The sequence below is a fragment of the Gobius niger genome (genome assembly GCF_951799975.1).
Source record: "Gobius niger genome assembly, chromosome: 12".
NCBI lineage: Eukaryota > Metazoa > Chordata > Actinopteri > Gobiiformes > Gobiidae > Gobius > Gobius niger.
This window is the reverse complement of record NC_136863.1, coordinates 19,322,958-19,340,516: the sequence shown is the minus strand read 5'-3', so window position 1 is coordinate 19,340,516 and position 17,559 is coordinate 19,322,958. Positions and strand designations below refer to the sequence as shown.

Here is a 17,559-nt window from a genome sequence, read left to right as displayed (position 1 = left end):
AATTGGTAATTGATCTGTAACATCATGGCAATAAAATATGACTTTATTGATGTTAAGATGGAGTATAGAGTCAATACAATTTTTCACAGAAAGTCTCTTGGTATCGGTAAATATCGAATTTTGGCAGATACTCAAACCCCAGTGTTGATATCGATCGTAGCATCTCTACACTTAACCAGACATTCCTAAAGGCCAGCTGACTTGTGTCCTATCCCTCCTCACCCCAGAGTTCACTTCATGAAAAATACATATTTGTCCTCATAAATTTACATAAAACTGTTTTAAAAAAAAAAAAACACTTACTGTGGATTGAATACATATTGAAAGTGCTATTGTGCTATTTCTTTCAAACTAAATTTCTTTGTATGCACTTCATGTATAGGCAACCTTTGGGGACCCCCTGCAGTGCTGCTGCTGCACTCCAGGGGGTCCCAACTTTGGGAACTATTGCTCGAGAGTCTAGACAAAACATGATGTAAGAGGCCAAACTTAAAAACACTACAATAAAAATATGGCTGAAAATTAAATATTTGAAAAACAGCTGTAAATTCCTATGGTCTTCTGAATTATGGATAACAGGACCTCAAAATTGTAAACCATTTGCAACATAACACTAGCTTAGATTGAAAAACACATCATTCTCAAACTGTCATATTTTTTGCGGAGCTGCTTGATCTAAAATATCTAATTACTGGCCCGTTGTTGGAATGCAGTGGTTGTCCTCCACTGACTCTTAACCAGTAACACGTCCTCATTAAAGCGGTGCAGTTATTTGGCAGGGGGCACGTCAGGAGAGCTGGCTCGGGGCCAGTACAGCTTGTACCTGTGTGAGAAGAAGAACTCAGAAAGAAAGTGAGAGAATGACACAGAAAGATGTGGCGAATCATACAGTAATTGGTTTAGTGAGAGGCCCCGGGGTTCTCCATCCAAGAAGTGTTCCCGCCTGGGCTGCTGGAAGTGCAAGTGCTACAAAAGATACACATGAGCTGGTTAACGGTGCTATTTATACAATAACACTAGCACCAGTGATCAAACAATAACATTTAACTGCGAGAAATGTTAGTCTTATGATTGAAATAGCTTCGGGAGATCGGGATCAAACAACATAAATCAATAAGTGTGAAGTGTGAACTCCAGCTTCATAAGATTTTGGTCATTTCTGGCCCATTCCAGCATAAGAAACCCATGGAGATTTTAAAATGTAAAATACTGGAGTTTTGTATGTTAGATATATTGGCCAGTGACACAGTGGTAGTTGATAGAGGCTCCTGTTTACATTGTTATATTGTTTTGGCTCATGTAAATATGTAGACGTTGCTACTCACTAGAAACATGGCGGATTTAGCTCATAATGGTTAAATCTATCCCAAATTCTATTACACTTGTAGGATTTTAATGCTCACGGATGACACTATCCCAATATCTATACTGTGAGGGGTTTGGTTGCAAAAACGTTGATGCTTGTTGCACACGTCTTATAATTACTAGCCTGGGTCTGCACATTTAACTGATCAACTTAAGTGCAACTTTTATGCTTTGTTGAAATTTGTTTTCCCTTCTCTTCCTCCAGAATGTGCTGGCCAAGGCTCTGTACGACAATGTGGCGGAGTCTCCAGACGAGCTGTCATTCCGTAAGGGGGACATCATGACCGTTTTGGAGCGGGACACTCAGGGGTTGGATGGGTGGTGGCTGTGCTCGCTCCATGGTCGCCAGGGCATCGTCCCGGGCAACCGCCTAAAGATCCTGGTGGGTATGTACGACAAGCAGCAGGGGTCGCCCTCAACACCGGACCCGGCCACTGTCACATCCCCGTCACAGCGTCCCATACTGCCCCCTCAGAGCGCCTACGCCAAACCCTCACTCTCAGCCTCCGTTATTGCCACAGCGTCGCCAGGGTTCGCCAACATGCCCCTCCAACCTCCACAGTATACCTCCATGCACCCTGCTTCAACCAACCCTGAGTCCATCTACATGATGCCCCCGTCCCATGAACCCAAAGGCAGTGTGTACCAGATCCCCTCAGGCCCCGTTGGTCCTGCTCCCCCCAGTAAGGCACCACTCCTGGCCCAGAGGCAGTACCAGGCACCCTCTCAGGACATCTACCAGGTCCCCCCCTCTATTCAAGGAGCGGGCCCCGCAGGACTGGCATCGGCGGGACAGGATGTGTATCAGGTGCCACCATCGCTGGAAAAGAGGAACTGGGATAGCGGCAAACCACTTGGGAAGGTAAGAATGAGGAGAGGAGAGCACTGTTTTTATTGGATATTTAACCCATTGTGTCACTTAGATCTACATTTCAATTTGAATGCTTACTTTACTCCATTTTACTGACTACGTATAGGGCCCAGTCAACTGTTTTTGGTCCACTGCGTCCAGAAATAAGATATTAAGTAACGTTTGCAAGTCAACACTATGTTTAACTAAACAAGGTCAATGCTGTGGCCTTGTGAATCTGGATGAGATTGGAAAAAAAGTTGTTTTGATGTCTCTTTGTCTCTAGTTACCACCACAATTTGACATAAAACTACCCAGCAGCAATTAGGGCGTAGCTCTTAAACCTAAATTTAAGATGGTAATGACCAAAACATTTTGTAACATTTAGGAATGGCGGCCTTTAAAGGTGAAGTAGCTTTTTGATGACAGTATAAAACATTTGCTTTTGCTTTTTTGTATGGATTTAATTGTATGCATTAAAGTTCAATCTTAAACTGAACCTATAAAACTGAAACTTCCTGTGCCTAATAGTTGTACATTGGGGTGCATTAATAATCTTAAAAACAACAACATAAGAAGGCATTTTGGGGGCAACCTGGACTAAATAAACCCTTGGGGATGTATGATACAGGACAACTGAAAAATAGTTGCCATTTGCGGGTGAAGGTGAAGTAGCTTTTTGATGACAGTATAAAACATTTGCTTTTGCTTTTTTGTATGGATTTAATTGTATGCATTAAAGTTCAATCTTAAACTGAACCTATAAAACTGAAACTTCCTGTGCCTAATAGTTGTACATTGGGGTGCATTAATAATCTTAAAAACAACAACATAAGAAGGCATTTTGGGGGCAACCTGGACTAAATAAACCCTTGGGGATGTATGATACAGGACAACTGAAAAATAGTTGCCATTTGCGCTCTTTCCTCTTCTTGGTCAATAGCTGTCTGCGAACGGACGGAGTCCATGGACATCAACAGGTTTATCACGTTTTGTCCTTGAGCCTCTGTGCCAGGCCATTACTGCTGCTGCGGCTTATCTGGGCGCCTTCATTTCTTCCACTTTTCTCTCTTTACTGCAAATTGTGCTCCGTTAGGCTGAAAGAAAGAGACTGATTTGAAAACTGTAGATCCACTTACTTGGGACACAGACTTGGTACCCTCTGCTGGGGTCACAGTGAGTTCAGCAGAATGGGCCTTGTGTCTCTGTTAGGTTTGGTCTGTTTGTTCTCTGGGTATATCCAATGTGTGTCATTCAGGCTTTCTGTATTGTATTTGCCTATTCATTTTACGTCACATTTACCAAGCTTAGCAAACACGCAGCTCACCCCGCTCTGAGCTAGTTAGACATTACAAGATAAGGTGTTCCTACTCCAAGGCTGTTGCTAAACATCTGTGGATTGGTATTAAAAAAAAAACAACGAATCACCCCCCGCCTTACCCGAGCTTTACCCAAATCTAAAATAGAGATGAGGATGAAAACGGGACAAAAATGTGCCGGAAAAGAACAAAAACACAACAAAAAAGTGACCAAAAAAAGAGATGAAAACAAGACAACAAAGCAATGAAAAAGTGACAAAAACCAACAAAAACTTTACAAAAATGTAGCTTTCAAATGAGACAAGACTTACACTGTTGAGTCGAGAAGCTTTTAGATTTGGGTTATGCCGAACTAGAGAAAATGTGCTCGGTTCAGGTGGGGACCAAGAGATTAATAGAGTTTGAGATTAAGTCTTCAAAACCATTTCTTGGGAATCCTGGTGCATTCCTTAACAATAAACGAATGGAGAATTTAAAAGATAAGCGCTGGAGTTGTAGTTCACGTCAAAGTGTTTTTTTTTATAGTACAAATCTAAGTCCAGTTGTCTATTTTCTATACAAAATGTTTTTTATTATGCGTTTAGCTAATGTCCTCTCTCATTCTTTGCATGTACCACCTGACATGCCAGATTCCTCTAATAACATTCAATATCTTATTCATTGATAATTCACAATTCTCTGTTGACGGGATGGAGACTGAGGCTACAGTTGCCGCCCAAGAGGTCTCGAGAAAGAACAATGAAGAGATTCCTGGATGCAGTCAAAGTGAAACAGCATACAATGTTAGTGTGAGTGAAGTGCATCAGATGAGCTAAATCGCGGCAGATGTTTTAGTGCATGGCGACAGGAGGCAAGAGCAAAACAGCAGCACAATTAGAACAATAGTTTGGGAGTCATTAAAAAGTTACAATGGTCCAGTAATTATTTCAATTGACGATGTCCATGCCAGCTGTCACTCTATTACCAAGCGCACCGCAATGAATTTTTACAGATTACAGAAATAGCACTGGCTCCTTTGTGCATCAGGAGTCTGCCAGCTTACACAGCTGTCATCTGACACATCAAAGAGTGAGGAGGGTGTGACAGCGGGCCACGTGCCCACGAGCAGCTGAACGCCTGTGCAGGGGCTGCTGTTAAGCCATACCATAAGCACCCCTGATGGAGAATTGATTAGTGTATAGTACGGCGATAGGCCATTTTTCTACGCTGATGACACCATGTATTGTCATAATGAAATAGCTGAGAGAAAAATGACCCAATGATGAAACTTAATTATTAGGTCGATGGCCTCACTGTAAAAACCTGCATATTAACAACACGCCGCACTTACATTCAGCAGATTCACTTAGACTTAGAAAATGGTCCAGAATCCCCACAAAACTCTTATGACCTTAAAGGTACACTGCGTAACATTTTGGACTATACTGTTGCCATCATTACAAAACATGCTCCCAATGAACAGCTCAACATAGAAAATCCGATTTCTGCAGTGGGTAATCAAAGAAGGGATTTGGATGAAAACCTAATTTATTTAAATCTCAAATTCTGCTGCCTTTAGTCACATCTCCATGGAGACGAGCTGGAGACGTACCCACTCTTGGTAAAGTTACAGTCATGACACATAGGGTATTTTTCAATGATAATCAATTTTATTTATTGGGTAAAATTCTAGCTTTAACTTTACAGAAGTCTCCATAGACTACACAGTAAGTCAAACTAATATAAATTGAGATTTATTGATTCATTCTCATTCTTACTTCCTATTGAGGTGCATATTCAAAGCTGTTCCAAATGTCTAAGAGTGAAGCCCTGGGAGCTATTTTGATGTGACACTGTCCCCACAACAAACACTAGACCAAAATAACTCTCTTTTTATGCCAACACTTTTTATTTCAGTTCTGCTTTCAGCCCAAATGGACTGTCTGCGTCCGTTTGAAGACACGGCTATAAATATCATGTTTGAGCAGTGGAAGCTTGCGTTTGAGGCTGTCGTATTAGCATGTGGAGATGCGGTGCTGAGGAAGGGTGCGGGGCGTATAACGGCACATGCCCCGAGATTATCTGGGGACTAATGAATTTAACACAGCTGTTTGGCACACTGCTCCGCTCAACGCTGCGAACACAGGCATTCCAAGCAATGCTGTAACTCGCACCACTGGAAACGAACATAATTACAGCATGGGTTGAAATACTTTTACACCTTTATATAGGACAAATTGTCTCAGAGTAATTACTCCCCACTGGCACAGGGACACTTTTAGCAAATGGACAGACTGCCATGACGTGTCTAGTCTTTTTTTTTCCTGCCCTGTGCTTTGCAAAGATAATGGAGTGCAGTCAATTATTGTGACTTTGAAATCATAATGAAGCCATTTCTAGTTAACCTCTTACCCCTGCTTTAACCAAGCGCATTGTAGGCCAGAATGACCCACAAAGCTGATGATTTCTGGGGGTTTTTAATCACATTTTTTAAACGTTTTTATCTCTTTTTGTGTTGTCTTTTCGTAGGTTTTTTTCCGTGTTTTTTTACTTTTTTTTTGTCGTGTTTACGTAAATTTTTTCATTGCATTTTTGTCCCGTTTTTTGTCGCTCTTTTGTGGCTATGTCGTGTTTTTGTCGATTTTTTCATTGTGTCATTGTTGCTTTTTCCGGCACGTTTTTGTCGCTCTTTTTTCATCCTCGTTTTCGTCACTATGTTTATGCTTTTTTCCCAAGAAGCTTTTAGATTTGGGTTAAGCAAAATGTTCTTGGTTCAGGCGGGGTTTAGAGGTTAAATGCTAAAACATTTTTTTTTTTTTTGCATTTAACCTCTAAACCCCGCCTGAACCAAGAACATTTTGCTTTACCCAAATCTAAAAGCTGTAAAGCGAGGCATTAACAAGTTATTTTTGATTAGTCGACAAATCAGTCATTCTTTGTTGTGCTTTCAACATTTTGAAAGCAATAAGGTGTAAAAATGCTCACTGAGGACAAAAAGTAACATAAATCACCAAATGTTCGCTCTTTGTGATGTGACCATTGACAGTATATTGTTTGGGTCTGCATAAAATAAAATAAACATGATAAATTACTAGAGGTTGACTGATATGGGGTTTTCTAAGGCTGATGCAGATTTTTGGGGTATTTTTCCAAATGTCTGGTCTATAATCCTGTAAGGAGCTGAGGCCAATTTTATTTATTCTTATTATTTTTTTAGTTGTTGCATCCCTTTAGGACTAGATCAATTCTGTTCTTATGTACTTTACTGTATCATTTTACTTTTACTTGTTTTCTTCATCACTGCATCTTCACCGCGGCCTGTAGACTTGCTCTAATTGCTGCATTGTTCAATTAGCATTTGTTTTCTTGTAATTAGCATGTTGCCAGAGTTGCCAGACAGTCTTGTGCAGAGCAAACACAGTTGCCATGTGGCGTTCGGCGGGGGGGCAGACCGTGTGATCTGCCAAGAGACCCCAGCAATCCCCCTCTCTGTCTAAGCTTTGGCATTCCCACTGTTCCTTTATGCCCTGAGAAAGCTGCGGCCCTTTAGCCGCTACCAGTTTAGACAAACCACCAAACCTCCTGTAATTATAGCCCCATTTTCACCGCTGTGTCTTTGAACTCCGCATCTGTATCATAAAGACATCCTCCGAGCTGCAGCTGCCTCTGTGGGGGCTATTTTGGATCTGGTGCGGTTTGGGTGGGCATTTTGAAGCAATGTATTTGACGACATGTTGTAATCAGCTTGATGTGTGTGCGCTTGTGGCTTCCTCGAATAAAAAGGAGAGGGGGGAAAAAAAGGAAAAAATGGGAAAGAGGGGGCGGGGCTAAGAGCAAAGGTCATCTGTTGAATGGTGCGTAATCATTCACACAAAGTCACAAAGAAAGGTTTCCCTCTGTGGCAATGACTTTGTGCGCATGTCATAAAGAGGAGAAAACTGAATCTTTTACAATGAATGCAAAGGCAGTGGTTTGTTGGTACCTCGGGAGCAGCGCAGTTATTCTGAGAACACAACACAGTTTTCTGGAGTGGTGTATTTAGGTCAGTGAATGTGAAAGCACACAGCCGTCCTCGGGCCACTTCTCCCCTCTGTAAAAGACTTGTAGATACGGCCCGGATACTTTGTGAATAGACTCAACTTCCATTTGATATTTAGACGAAATCATGACATTAAAATGTGTAAATTGGCTTCAAACATTGATACGTTTAAAAAAGCAAACGATTTGACTTTCACACAATTCAACATAAAGGTGAAACTAGGCCTGTCATGATAATTACTATATCGACTTATCATCCAGTAAATACAGGAAATCTATATATTTATATCGTCAGTTATTTACAATTTCCTTTCATTTTTATCCTGTTTCTGTAATTCTTGAATAGTTTGTTTGAAGTAAATGTGTGTTTTATTGAGTTTCATGTTTGTTCATTAGAATCAAATGGTCAATATTATTGTTTATCGCAATATCTTCTGCCTCAATATATCAAACAAGGGCAGGTGATATGGCCTAAAATCTATATCACAATATCAAAAAGAAATATCACGATAATATATTTGATGATATAATTGACAATGGACAAATTACTTGAAAATCCCAGCCTTACGCTTAATGGGAAGATTAATTCAGTGATTTTTTAATTCATTTTCTTTATACTAATTTCCTTGCAAATATAAATACTATAAAAATACTGAAGCAGTCAACATCCTTCATTTCATTTTACTCAGTCAGTGTTTATGCTACTCTGATGGAGCTAAGCGTAACATAAATTATATTGTGTCCACAACGATATCAAAAATTATATCGCGATAACGATATGAGATACAATATGGCCCCCATATCAAACTGAGGCCTAGGAAAAAGGGACACTGCATTTATGTTCAAAATCTCACAGAATAGACCCCATTCTATTTCTTGCATTGCATTGGCATAATTATTAGAACAAAAGAACATTTGCATACTAAAGTCCATCTCTTACCTTTGAATTCAACCTTGAACTAAAAACCGTCTTTGTTTTGTTAGTGTTATCAGCTTTGTCGTGCATTTGCCGCCATCATAAACGCAGCTCACTTTACTCTTTGAAGACACCGCATTAATCCCATATCTTCATGTTTCAGCGGGCTGGTCAGATAAAGTCAAATGTTTTAAAAGCAGGATGCGTGCACATTTTGGATTTGTAAACCACAAAGAAAAGAGAGAGACTGAAAACTAAAAACGAGTGGACAGGCAGATCATCGAAAAAGTGTTCAACTAAATTTAACCAATAAAAGATATTGACTTTGTCATTTGAGAGGTTTGAGAAGAAATCAATGTCACTTAGGATGCATTAAGGTGAACATCAATTCTGCATCGCCTTCCAGTCTATATGCACTCATTGTAGCAGCATTTTATCATTAAAAGACTCATTTGATTAAATTACGATGTGTAACGGTAATTATTGCACCTAGTCTGGACCCAAAAGTAGGTCAGAGAGAATTTGCATAAAGAAAATTACGTGTTCGTCATAATCTAATCTTTTATTAAATTATATTGAAAAACGTTTAGGATATGTGTCAAAGAATGAAACGGTTACATTGTTGATATTTAAATTTAGTTTACAAGCGAGAAAAGAGAAAAACTAATTTCTACCATCTCAATTCTTAACAGGGATGAGTTTATAAGCTAATTTTTCCAACTTTCAGGGAGCTACAGTCTACGATAGATAAACTGCATATTTAGATGCATAGTCTTTTACCACAAATTTCTGCTTTTAAGACCCATGTGACAAATTTTATTCCACGACTAGAAAATAATTGGGTGCAGGGCCTTTAATCAATGCTCCACACATGGACTAAACGCACATTTTTTTTGTAATCCAGGTATTTTCTTTTCTGCCCCTGTATTCGCTTAATCAATTGTACAGACGGCCTTTTTGACTTTGAGTGATTTCCTTGCAAACCCTTTCCCCGGTGCCCATGAGTGAAAGCGCTAAGTTAAATCACCGTAGGAAGCATTAGTTTAGCGCATCGGTAATTAGTCAGACTGGATAATCCTTGAGCCATATAAGTGATTTATGTTCTGCATTGGGTCACCGTTGTCAAATGCTAAATTGATGCCACTAAGTAGAATAACTGGAGAGATTGAATAATGCAGCGACAGTGGCATCATCCGTAACACGCCCTCTCCTCTGATGCGTTTTAAGGTATTAAATGTGTCTCGCTGGGACGTGTCTATTCCCTGGAGACGCACAGTAGATCAATAGCGTGGTATCAATCAGAGCGCGGTCTCGGCAGGACTCATCTGGCCCTTAAAGCCTGGTCCTGTTGAAAGCTCTCTGATGATGAACAAAGGCCTGTTTATGTGTGAATTAGAAAATAGGAAACAGGAGCGATGTGCGTGCAGTTGTCGTGTCCACGGGCAAGGCACTTTAATCCCCAAAAAACACCGCCCCAGTCACTTTATGTAGGTAAAAGCCTTCCGAAACTATTCATATGTGTATAGAGAGAGAGAGATTACACAGTAAAACAATGTAATAATAGCTCTCAATGGGGTATTTTTAATCAACATCAAATCTTTAACTCTGCTCCCTGTTACTTTTAACTGCAGCAACTATACAACAAACACACGGCTGGGGCATTTTTCTACTTGCACTGTTGACTGAAAATATCGTTAGCGGTAGAAATCACAGTTTTTACTCGTGTATCGACTGAAGTATAAATAGCAGGCTACTGCAGCTTCGAGAGTAATATCCTTTTATAGTGGTAATGACAGAGCAGCGACAAGGGAGCTCCAAATCACAATGATTATCAACTACCTCTGGACCACAATGCTGCCAGAATGCAGTTATTCTTACATTATCATTTTTCAGAGCTTTAACATCACTTGAGAGTCACTTAGATTTTGTGATTTTCTGACTAGCCTTATGCTGTGCTGTATAAAGTGAAATGCATAATTTGAGTCTGTTTATCCATGATAAGAGTGCAGTACGTTCTCATACCTGTAGTAGATCACAATCATTTAACAAACGCGTAATGTAGCTGACAAGAAAATCAAACTTGGCCTACACAATGTAGGTTATTGTTATTATCACAATATTATGTGCCGTAATATCTTGTATATTAGTTTTAGTTTTAAAGACTTATTTGATAAAAGGATGGGGAAAAAATTTGAAACCTGTGTTATGGTTTAGTATAATGTGAGGCAATAGTACCGTTATTGTAATATTCAAGACATTTATATCTGGATTTATTCTCTTTTAACTAAGTCCCACTGACGCTAGGCCTGTCACGATAACAAATTTGAAGTTCAATATATCGAGGTAGAAAAGTATCGTGATAAACGATTATTGACTCTAACGATACTAGATACTGTCAACTCTCAGGCATAAAAATGACAGCAAATCTTTGTTCTAAAAGTGCATAATCATAATCAAATACCACACGAGCTGCAATAAAATTTGCTTCATCTAGATTTCAAAGTTTTACAAAAAAAAACGGGGGGGGGGGGGGGGGGGTGGTGCTAATAAATGTACAGACGATAAATATCGCGCCCAAAAATGTATCGTTTTTCTGTTATTCATTGAACGATAAGTCGATACAGTGATTATCATGACAGCCTTAACTGACGCCTTGCAAACAACCGAGTTATGATCTGTACTTATTACTGCTGATCTGTTGAGGTAAACTGATCCGGCGCTGAGAGCAGGGCAGGGCGTGTTTGTCTTGTAAATGTTCAGAAATCAATGCGTAAAAGGTGGACACCAAGAAGGTGGCTGTTTCCATGGGAGGGGTGTGTGTGTGTGTGTGTGTGTGTGTGAGTGTGTGTGAGTGTGCGTGTGCATGTGTGTGTAGGTGCAGGCCACAGATGTTGTCATTTCCCAGACTGGCTGCTGCACTATACTCACATCTCATAATGCAGAGTTTAAACAGGCGCACAAAGGAGCCGCCCGATTCCCACAGCAAGTCAAACAGCCTGCTGCTGCTCGGGCGATCGTCCTGCTGTGGGCCACCGTGGGTTCAACAGTCTGGAGTCAGGGGGGGCGAGCGTCACCAACAGTTTATTGAGTTTTTATTTATAAATAAAACAATGAACCAACAAAGACCACAACACAATGCAATCGCGCGAAATCAACTCTCGACACTGCAGGGCCGTGTAAACACGCTATGCCCGAAATCTTTCCAACTAGCATTGCGGTTGTGAATAGATTTGCAATTTCTTTTTTTCATCTATTATCTATCTGAAATCCATACACAGAGTATATTTTAAACATGTCCAAAAGAAGTCAAGACAAGAACCACATGCACTTCACATTTGTAGAGGATATTGTACTGTCTTTGGGATTTCTATTCAAGTTTTAGGGCACCAGTTTTCTTTCCTCATTAAACCTTAGCTTATACATCTCCCTTTGAATCACATCATCTTGTGTCAATCGAAATCAAAGCTGCACTGTGGTGGAGACCGTTATTTATAGCGTGTTGTTTCCTAGTTGTGCCTGTCTTGTTCAATAAATGTACAATCAACATTTGAAATATTAATTCAGTAAAAACCCATTGAGATGCAAATTGTAAACGCCTTGATTAAATGATTTGCATAATGACACTGCAGTTTACTTTTGAATATGTATCACGAATGCGCCGCCAAGTGTAAGCGACTGGTGTGAATTTTAAAAGGTGTAAACAAACATGCAGTCTTTTGAGGCATTAATGTAGTCGGCTAAAATACTCGATAGTGTCTAGTGCACAAACCCTAACTGTGTGGCTTTCTCTTTTTCTTTGTCGAGGTGGTGGTCCCTACTCGTGTGGGACAGGTGTACGTCTATGACACAGTGAAAGGAGACCAGGATGAATATGATGTCCCGCCCAGACATCAGACTGTGGCCCAGCAGGACATATATGACGTGCCCCCCGCCCGCCAGCATTTTAATACCCAAGTAAGACTTGATTTCTGTTCATATTTCATTATTCATTAGAGGATTTTTTACTTTTGTTCTTGGATCAGTCAAAAGGAATAGTACAGTAAAGACTTTTCTGTTATGGTAGGTGTATGACACTCCTCCAATGGTGGTAAAGGGGCCCTCTAGTGTTCAAGATGTGTATGACACCCCTGCAAGCAAAGACAAGCTCACACAGCAGCAGGTATGTAATCCTTCACGTTACAACTCTATAGGACACGTAGAGACACGTTTATCAACAAAATTAACAAAATGTGTTGAATCAGATTTTTTTGAAAGTGACTGGATTTGTAAACCTGCCATATTATATATCTTAGGGCTGAAACTCGTAACTGATCAACATGAAGCTCATGGTTTTGAAATTTGACACCACTTTTGGACACATTTATGAGAAAATAACTGGACCTGAGCTCATTTACTGAATGCTTTCCAGGGCTCAATGGCTGAATTTACTGAAGTAACTGTTCATTAATGTGCACTGTTCTAACCAAATGAACAAGTAAAGTAAAGTAATAGGCCCAGGATTTACAGAAATGTAAGCGATAGCCAAGTCAAAACATATGCATTTTAAGATATGATAAGAACTTAAGGACAAGTTGTAGTGAATAGAGATAACTTATGTACAATGAATGAAAAACTTTATAGGGGTATTTGAGGGTTATTGTAGAAATTGAGGTGGCTGTACCACCTCAATTTTAAACTAAAGGCTGTTTAAAATGTGGTGTAGTCATGTGAGCTCAGCCTATTTTCTATTTAAATCAATATGTTTTACTTTCACAGGTCTATGATTTCCCTCCATCCGTAAGCAAAGACGTACCTGACAGCCAACCTATCCGAGAGGAGACCTATGATGTCCCGCCACATTTTGCCAAACTCAAAGGCCCTGTCCCGGTTCCAACTTCCCAGTATCTTCACAACAACCTGAAAGATGAGGACGACGAGCCCCCTATCCCAGAGGATGTGTACGATGTGCCGCCACCCATCCTGACAGAGAAGCATCGGGGCAGAGTGCAGCCCAGTCAGGACATCTACGACATCCCCACCAGCCTCAGGACAGGGCACCCTAGTCAGGATGTGTACGACTTCCCCCGTGAGAGGAACCCTGAGAGGCCCGCAGAGAGAGGGGACCAGTATGTGTATGATGTGCCACCACAGGTAAGCCTGCAATGAGACTGACTGAAGTACAACAAATAATATTCTGTAGTTCTTTTGTAAAATTCATTTAGTTCAGTTTGGCCCCAGGAAAAGACACAGAAAAGCTGTTTTGTTTTTTTGTTAGTGGTGTACGTGATATTCAGGGGGAGCTAATACATCCTACAATCATTAACGTTCATAACCTGTGTGTTTCAGGTTGTGCGCGACCAACAGACCACAGAGGACCTCAGCTTGTCTTTCAAACGTCTGTCAGCCTCCAGCACAGGCAGCACACGCAGCAACCACTCAGCATCATCTTTAGACATGGTGCCTGTTCGGGACACCTCTGCCCCCCTCCCTGGGAAACCCCTCTTGTTGGATCTGGACCAGGCCATGGAGCGCCTGTCCCGTTTGCAGATTGCAGTGGAGTCCAATGTGTCTCTCATGATGTCCTTTATCACTGGGAACTGGAGGAGTCCGGAGCAACTAGAGGGTAATCTACCCGCCATCCACCAGGCAGCAGACCGGGTCCGCGCCGCTGTCAGGGACTTCCTGGAGTTTGCTCGAGGAGCTGTGGCCAATGCAGCACAGGCCACTGACCGCCTACTGCAGACCAAATTGGGGCGCCAGGTGGGCAAAATGGAGGAAGTGTTCCACAGTTTAATTCAGCAGAGCCAGAGCTTAGATGCTCTATCCTGGTCAGCCACAGCACTCGCAGCACCGTCTCCAGGCGGCGATGACCTGGACCGGCTGGTCATCACTGCTCGAGGCATCCCGGACGATGCCAAACAACTTGCCTCTTTTCTCCACGGAAACGCCACGCTGCTTTTCAAACGGACCACTCGGCAGCAACAGCAGCTGCCACTTCCTCCAATCCCAGGGGACGTTAGTGGTCACATGACAGGGTCAGGAAGTGGCACGTATCATGGAGGGGAGAAAGTGCACATTCAGTCACGGCCTCTTCCATCTCCACCAAAGTTTACGTCGACAGAAGCAGAGGAGCCAGTGGAGCGGCCGTACGAGAGCACTGAGGAGGGCTGGATGGAGGACTACGACTACGTCCATCTGCAGGTGCATATGTGCAGCCCTTAGTTTTAACTAAGGTTATTGATAAACTGAAGGTTCTCAAATTGATCTGTTCTTAAAAGACCATTTTATTATGTTAAAATGTGTTTGATGCTGTTGTTGTTTATGACCACTAGAGGACGCCACATATCAGTATTACAATGTGTTTGTTTTCTGCAGGGAAAAGAGGAGTTTGAAAAGAACCAAAGACAGCTGCTGGAGAAAGGCAACATCATCAGACACAATGCACAACTGGAACAGAATCAGGTAAGACCATTTATCTGCATATGCACCATATGTACTTATTAATATTATGTATATTTTACAGTAATAATACTTTGTCCCTTACAGATCAAGCAGTTTGAACGTCTGGAGCAGGAGGTCAGTCAGCCTATCAACAATGATATGACAGGCTGGGTCCCGTCCCCGCACCAGCCCCAGCCCCACCACCACAACGGCTCCTCTGGAGCGCCCTCCAAACTGTGCCACAGTGACAGACAGCTGCTGCTCTTCTACCAGGAGCAGTGTGAGCAGAATATCACCACGGTCACCAATGCCATCGATGCCTTCTTCACCGCCGTCAACTCCAATCAACCTCCCAAAATCTTCGTAGCGCACAGCAAGTTTGTGATCCTGAGTGCACACAAGTTAGTTTTCATCGGGGACACTCTTTCACGGCAAGCCAAGGCCCCGGAGGTGAGGGCGAGGGTGGCTCAAAGCAGCAACACGCTTTGTGAAAAACTCAAAGACATTGTAATTAGCACTAAAACGGCAGCACTGCAGTATCCGTCACCAGGGAACACACGAGACATGACGGAAAGGGTGAAAGAGCTGGCGGGATGCACGCAGCAGTTTAGGATGGTCCTGGGACAACTCTTGGTCATGTAAAACGGACGTGAAAATGAGACAGGACTCTTCTCTGAAACTCCCTTGTCTTTTGTTTTTATAGACTGTTCTATCTTCAGCGGGCTGGGCCGATTGTTGTAAAATAGTCTGTGTAAATACTTAAGTTACATAATATTTAGCCAGTAAAGAAAGAATGATGTTGAATAATGATGAAAATATATACAGTACAGTTCACAAGTGACACAATGTTGCCATTATGCCTCAATACAGCACTAAAAGGATGAGAAGAGAACAACTAGACGCCATTAAAATATATAATTAATGTTACACGGGACTTTATAAATGATGAAACTGGTGTATACAGTTATATTGTAAGAAGAAGACATTGATACACATTCTATTCCCAATCATGGGCAAATAAAGAGGGTTGCGTCACCATTCGATGTCAGTATACACGTTTTTACACAATTTTGAAAAGTTCATGATTTGCTAAAAGGGGTGCAACTCCTTAAAGGTGCATTATGAAACTTTTTATACAAAAAAAAAATATTTTAACTTATTTATGTGTATTAGACCTTTCACTGACCCAGTGACTGTGGGAGTGGTTGCCATGGCGCCTTTACTTTCTATCTCCTCTATGATGCTCCAGGATCAATTGTTTTGGAGGTTTTCTGGCAGTGAAAGGTCAGAGGTCAGCAGTGAAAACCTACCAGAAATGACAATTGCTCCTGGAGAATCATAGAAGTCATTGTGATGTAAAGATGCCATGCTGTTTTTTTCACATAAAGAGTGCCATAATGCACCTATAAGTTGTTGATAATGTTTTGACCACATCTCATTTGTTTCAAATCCATGATTTCTTCCCAATCACTCTAAAACTAAAGAGTAGATGAATTGCTTTTAATAAGAAGAGGTTAAAAAACGTGTAGTTTTAGACGATATATTGATATAATTATTATTATAACGCACCATATATAAATATGATCCTAGTTCTCCATCATTGCATCTTCAATATTAAAATGTGTAAATCAAGATATGTATTACTGTATATTGTAGCTCATGGTATGGGTTTGCTCCAAAGTCACTCGTGAGAATGGCCACGTGTTGTCAAACAGCAGGCCCTACTTCCTCTGAATTATGTCTAAAAATCTTTACAACTCCAGTGTCAACAACGTTTTTGTAAAATAAACAATAAATAAGTGATTTGTAAGAGGCATGTTGATGGAGTGTGATAGATCTGAAACATAATTAAAGCTGCAGTTGATTTTCTCTGACAGTGGGTGATGTGATTTTGTTTTTGTTTTTTTGTTTTTTTTTACAATTAAAATAATTGTAAATGGGGACTACAATGTTATCAAATGTGTTTCTGTGAACACTACCAATAGACTTGTACTTGTACATCAATCAGAAATTGTATACTTTATTCACTATAAGAGGCAGTGTTTTCCAAATATCATGATCAAATGAAGGAAACAATGCGCCTAATGCATTAAGTACCAAATTCAATAAAGTGAATTGAATAAATACCTCCCTACTAATTATAAATCTTAATATTTGGATTTATCATTGAGAAATTTCTTAGACAATGGGTGCCATAGGTTTATTTTTCTCAGTAGCCACCAAAAATTTCTCGATATCAACAACGGAACAATTTTCCCCCTTATACTTCTTAATAAACACCGGCAATTAATTATTTGTCAGTCAAAAGTAGCTTTTCTTTTTTTTTTAGAATAAAACTTGGGCGTTGCAGCTGCTGCATTACGTTGTGTGATCTGATCTTTTGAATGCACAGAGTGTGTGGTGCAGTATACACACACGTGGGCAGCAGCAAAATGTGGAAAGAAATGGAAACAAAATATCATTTGGGGGATTTGACAAATAACAATGAACAACAACAGGGCAGTCTATGGTTAGCGCTCGTGGTTCACAGCTAGAAGGTCCGGGTTTGACTCCCACCAGGGACGGTGTTGTGTAGGTTTCCTCCGGGTACTCCGGTTTCCCCTACCACTAAAAACATGTACAATAGGTGAATTCTCCAGCCGGGTGTTTCTGACCACCAGCCTGGCTGCACA

At 40.9% G+C, this 17,559-nt stretch overlaps 1 protein-coding gene across 2 annotated transcripts in view; it reads left to right on the top strand.

Moving 5' to 3' along the window:
- Nucleotides 1-16,904, top strand: part of bcar1 (BCAR1 scaffold protein, Cas family member) — a 38,046-nt gene extending 21,142 nt beyond the window's left edge. The window contains exons 2-8 of one of the 2 annotated variants that reach the window (XM_079567371.1): nucleotides 1,571-2,227; nucleotides 12,272-12,421; nucleotides 12,531-12,626; nucleotides 13,223-13,597; nucleotides 13,793-14,647; nucleotides 14,822-14,908; nucleotides 14,993-16,904. In XM_079567371.1, coding sequence (XP_079423497.1) covers nucleotides 1,571-2,227; nucleotides 12,272-12,421; nucleotides 12,531-12,626; nucleotides 13,223-13,597; nucleotides 13,793-14,647; nucleotides 14,822-14,908; nucleotides 14,993-15,529 — 2,757 coding nt within the window. In that variant the 3' untranslated portion in view covers nucleotides 15,530-16,904. The remainder of the gene's footprint in view (nucleotides 1-1,570; nucleotides 2,228-12,271; nucleotides 12,422-12,530; nucleotides 12,627-13,222; nucleotides 13,598-13,792; nucleotides 14,648-14,821; nucleotides 14,909-14,992) is intronic. The other variant, XM_079567370.1, reaches the window with a different exon arrangement.
- Nucleotides 16,905-17,559: the final 655 nt, after the last annotated feature.